Raw genomic sequence first — 5,287 nt, forward strand, 5'->3', positions numbered from 1 at the left:
TTTTTGGTGAGATTTAATTGTCATTAATAGAATTCCTAATTTAAAACTTAATATACGTTTTATAAATTTGGTAAAAAAAATAAAAGGGTTGACAATAATGATGTCAGCAAATAATCCAAATGTGGAATATATATGATTGAAATGCAATCAATGACCTTGATTTCTTCAGATACCAATAACTTAAAACATCAAGATCAACAATACATATCATATATAAGAACAAAAATCGAAGCAGATTCAAAAAACGTAACCATTATCGATTTAAACATAAATCGAAAGGTTTTATAGACTGAAACTTCATAGTTAAAACAGAATAAAAGAAGAATAATCTAAAACGTAGCCAAAATCGATCTAAACTACGATCAAATTAAAATAGAATCCAAAGAAAATTTATATATATACCATTCCTCCTTCTTCTATGATGACCGAACATAATACTGATCCACACAGATCGAAGCCTACAGGTATTTTATTTCTTCTTTTCCCCATTTTTTCTTCTCCGATACAAAAATTAGGTTCGATAGATTATGTAAAGAAAGAGAAAAAGAACGTAGGGGTACTGATAATGAGGGGTGGGGTGGGGTATTTTTTCATTTTATTTTTAGGTGAGATTTAATTGTCATTAATAGAATTCTTAATTTAATCCATTTTATTTTTGGTGAGATTTAATTATCATTAATAGAATTCCTAATTTAAAACGTAATATACATTTTATAAAATTGATGGACAAAAATAAAAGGGTCGACAAAGATGATGTAGCAAATAATCCAAATGTGAAAAATATATGATTGAAATGGAATCAATGGCCATTATTTCTTCAATTTAGAATTAATGGTTTGTTTTAATAATATTTAATGATATTAGTTTATATATGTGTGTACGTGTGTATATTTGTTTTTTTCCGTGAATAAAAGCAACTTCCTCGAATATGTTTTTCCCCTCCTATTAGCTGACAAATTGATGCTCTATGGGAAGACGAATATAGCAATATTAATATCCATATAGATAAGATTCTTTTCATTTTATATAATGCACCTCGTCCTAATGATAATGATACGAAGGATGGGTTTCATCAGAAAGTTTGGTGCAAGAAAGCATGCAACTTTCCCAATAAGCTGGTGATGTTCCAGCATCCACCGAAACTCAGATGGCTACAAATCTCCAACCCCTAGTCCCATATATAACACACACTATACACACTCTTCACTTCACTTCACTTCAACTTTAACTTCTTTTAAGTTATTTACACTCATTATGGAAACCCCTAGAATAAAAACTTCTCACAAGGTCAATATCATCATGCATTAATTCGCTTTCTTTATGTTTTCTTCACCATCTATTAATTCTCTTCCAGGTTTAAGACATTCTAACATGTTTCCCTTCGTGTTGTCGGTTTAAGTATGTGAAGAATACTTCTTACAGCAGTGATGCTGTTCGTTCACCAACAAGACCTGTGAAATCTGACCCCTCTTCGCTTCCCATCAAAACAAAAACTTCGGTATGACTTTTTGATTGAGTAGCTGTAATAAAGTTGGATTTATTTATTATATGTAAATGTTGATCACAAGAACTAAGAGCCATTAAAACAAAGAGCTTCACTTCCAATGTGATCGTATCTGTTGGTTGCTAATATTTATTGCGACTAGAAGTAAAAGAATTTATCTTAGTTCAGGTTATCACAACAAAGACATCAATAAAAGAAAATATGAAGCCTGAGTATGTCAAGTTCCAAACACTAGCGAAAGAAAACACCAAATCTATGGAAGTCAAACTCCAAACGAAGGAAAGAGCAGTCAAACGTGCTTTCTTTAACTACTCGGTGAGTTTTGCTCAAGTAAACCTACTGAAAAGGTCCTTTTCGGTTTCAAATTAATGACATTTGGTGACATTTATGACCACATTTTGGTTAGCAAATGGGTATCTTCTGTATCGATTTACTAAAGTTTAAGACTGTTTGCATACAGATTGCAACCAAGCTCTATCTTATGGAGCAACAAAAGAGGCAAATAGAGAAGATACAGAAGGCAAGTATAGTCGTGTTAAATTTAACATCAATCCCTTTCTTGATTTTGTCGTTTAGCATACACAGTTACACAACAACATATAAGATAGAACCACCATAAATTGAACAGGAAAACATATACGATCTCATTTGAACATTTACATTGATTGAAAACCTGAAATCAGATGATCGAGGAAGAAGAGGTTCGAATGTTAAGAAAGGAGATGATCCCTCGAGCTCAGTTGATGCCTCTATTTGATCGACCTTTCTTTCCACGAAGGTTACCAGTAAATATTAAAAAAAATCTCTTTACTGATCTTCTCGCAATTTTCTTCGAGTACTTAATTTCTTTCTATTCTACAGATCTACAACTCCTACAAAAGCTGCGAAAAAGTCAACTTCTCAAGAAACGCATAGAAACAGCTTCTCATGTGCGCAAGAATTCTACAATTTCAGAGAAAACGAAGCGCGTTGATCACCACCATCAATCATTGATCGTGTAGGATAGTACAACTCCAGCCCATGTCTGTTGAGCTGCTTGCAATTGATGAGATGTTTTGACTTTATCGAAGAGTGGTATTTTAATTTGTGAACAGAAAGTAGATAAAGATGGATTTTGTTGAATAAGATCTGAAGCGGCCACTAGAATAAAGTGTTAGTTTGTGGGCTGATTTTTTTTCCGAACAGCAATTCATCCAAGGTTGAAGCTGATGAGGTTCGAACTTGGGCAACTTGTTTTTTTTGAATGCTTAAATCCCAAACGATCACTGTTAGGTCACCTCGATGATTGTTATTGGTTTGGTTTCTTTTATGTTATCATGTACTGATTGATCATGAATGGAAAGTTATGGATTTTTTATTTCTCATCTCCCTTTGTTTCAGCATACACTGCCTACCAAACATTTTTTTCAAACTTATGAAAAGTGATAGGACCATGTGGACTTGGCTATAATAATACTACAAGGATACACATTTTGTAGAATAGGAGTGGAATAAAATAAATTTCAATGGTTAATAATATTTCTTTGTTAAACACTTTTTTGGTTTAAAGCTCAAGGACTTGTGGAAGAAAACTTTTAAAGACAAGGTTGAAACAATTCACCTCATACAACACCTTAACACTTATTTCATAGAGATAACGTGAATGACTTCAAGCACAATTGACAATTAAGTTTGCTTCGAAATGCAAGTAGAAATATCATAAATACAAAGCTTGTGATCAAGGTATGTTTTCTAGAATTCCAATGGTATGAGGGAAGTAATTCGATTTTATTGATTGCTTAATTAAAAAGCAATAGAAGAAGAGTTTAAATAAGGAAGCAAAACAAACATCCTAAACAATAGGAAAAGATAATAACGAGAATACGTTATCGATATTTATGTTATCACTATCCAATATTTCCCCTCAAGATGGAGCATGCAAGTTAATAATGCCCATCTTACCAAGTAGAAACTAAAGCTGGTTGGCACCAAGAGCTTTGGTGAGCAAATCTACAACTTGCATCTTACTATCAATCTTCATTAGCGTGACTTCCTGAGAAGCAACTCGCTATCGAACAAAGAAACAATCCATTTCCACGTGCTTCATCCTCTCGCGAAAAACTGGATTGTTCGCAATATGACGGGCCGACTAGTTGTCGCAAAACAAATTGGTGGGCGTGTCTAGGAAAACTTGTATGTCCTTGAGGAGCCATCTAGCCCACAAAACTTCACTAACAATCAGGGCCATAGCACGATACTCAGCTTCAGCGGAAGAGCGAGAAACGACGGATTGCTTTTTAGCGAGAAACGACGGATTGCTTTTTAGTTTTCCAAGAAATTGGAGCACCACCAAGCAAAAGTAAGTAACATGTTCGAGAACGTCTTGTGTATGGACAACCGAGTCAATCAGTGTCACAAAAAGCAGTGAAAATTGGTTCTCCGGTCTGTGGTAAAAGAATTTCTTGACCCGGTGTCCCCTTTAGGTATCTTAGCACTCTAGTCACGCCTTGCATATGACTTTGACTAGGGTACTGACTCGACAAGTTTACAGCATAGGTAACATTAGGACGTCTAGCTTGAAGATAGAAAAGCCGACTAATAAGCTTGTGATATGACTAGCATCAACCGGAGCTTCATTTTCTCGTCGATCTAAGATGTACTTTTGCTGACTCGAAACTAAGCCATCTGAAGTTTTTCCCACTTCATACACCAAAGAAATATTTTAATTGTCCAAGATATTTAATACTAAAAGCTTCATCATGTTGCCTTTTTGTTTGTTGAATCCGGTCAAAATTGTCACCAACTATAATGACATCATCCACATAAACCAAGATGGCAATGTAAATTCTGTCTCGATTTTGCAAAAACAATGAGTGATCGGCCTTTGACTGACAAAAGCTTATGCTCAGAAGAAATTTTTTCAATTTGTGGTACCAGTTCCAAGAATCTTGCTTTAGACCGTAGAGATATTTTTGTAGGCGACAAACACGGGTATCATTCTCTTTGGAAAAACCTTGGGGAACTTTCATATACACTTCTTCATCCAAGTCACCATGCAAAAAGGCGTTGACATCGAGCTATTGTATGAACCAGTTCTTCTTGGCAGCAACTCCTAATAGAGTACGCATGGTGGCCAATTTTACAACTGGGGCAAAAGTATCGTGATAGTCTACGCCTTCCATCTTAGTGAAACCCTTTGCGACTAGCCGGGATTTAAACCGTTCGACCTCGCCAGTTGGTTTATATTTGATTTTTTTTTTGAAAGAGGTTTATATTTGATTTTGTAAAACCATTTTGAGTCAATAGCCCGTTTTCCCTTCGGAAGATCAGTAAGAGTCCATGTTCCGTTATTCGCAAGAGCTCGAATTTATTGTTGCATAGCTTGTCGCCAACGTTCATCCTGAGAAGCTTGTTTAAAAGTTTTTAGCTTATTATTTGAGGTAGTGACCGTTAGGTAAGCTTTATGATATTCAGGAAAATCTTGTATCCTTTGGTTCCTTGTGGATAACCTAAGAACACACCAGGCTTCCCTTTCTTCTTGAATTTGTCTACCTTTGTATTGATATTTTTGTAATACACGAGACAGCCGAAAACTTTCATATGGTCGTATTGGGGTTTTTGGTTCCAAATGATTTCGTAAGGGGTCTTATTTTTAATGACTTTAGAAGGAAGGTGATTGATAATGTAGGTGATTATAACGCCTCGTTCCTGGTACACATTTAATTTATTAATCAAGTATTTATTCTTGAGCTACTCGACGAGTTGGTAGCCCTAACTCGTCGAGTAGATGCCAGAAAGGACGCG

The 5,287-nt window shown here is 35.1% G+C and overlaps 1 protein-coding gene across 4 annotated transcripts; it reads left to right on the forward strand.

Annotated features, from left to right (window-relative positions):
* The first annotated feature begins 1,040 nt into the window (after positions 1 to 1,040).
* Positions 1,041 to 2,868, forward strand: LOC145160020 (TPX2 (targeting protein for Xklp2) protein family). 4 transcript variants are annotated; one of them, XM_079079081.1, is made up of 6 exons: positions 1,041 to 1,287; positions 1,400 to 1,498; positions 1,673 to 1,819; positions 1,965 to 2,024; positions 2,188 to 2,289; positions 2,366 to 2,868. In XM_079079081.1, the coding sequence occupies exons 1-6, from the start codon at positions 1,255 to 1,257 to the stop codon at positions 2,417 to 2,419; spliced, it is 495 nt and encodes a 164-aa protein (XP_078935207.1). In that variant the 5' UTR covers positions 1,041 to 1,254; the 3' UTR covers positions 2,420 to 2,868. The 4 variants fall into 4 exon arrangements, with proteins under 4 accessions (XP_078935207.1, XP_078935206.1, XP_078935204.1 ...); XM_079079080.1 differs by having other exon boundaries at positions 2,188 to 2,282; XM_079079078.1 differs by having other exon boundaries at positions 2,188 to 2,868.
* The last annotated feature ends 2,419 nt before the right edge of the window (positions 2,869 to 5,287 follow it).

This window comes from Lactuca virosa, chromosome 2 (genome assembly GCF_052849685.1).
Source record: "Lactuca virosa cultivar CGN04683 chromosome 2, Lactuca_virosa_CGN04683_v6, whole genome shotgun sequence".
Classification (NCBI taxonomy): Eukaryota; Viridiplantae; Streptophyta; class Magnoliopsida; order Asterales; family Asteraceae; genus Lactuca; species Lactuca virosa.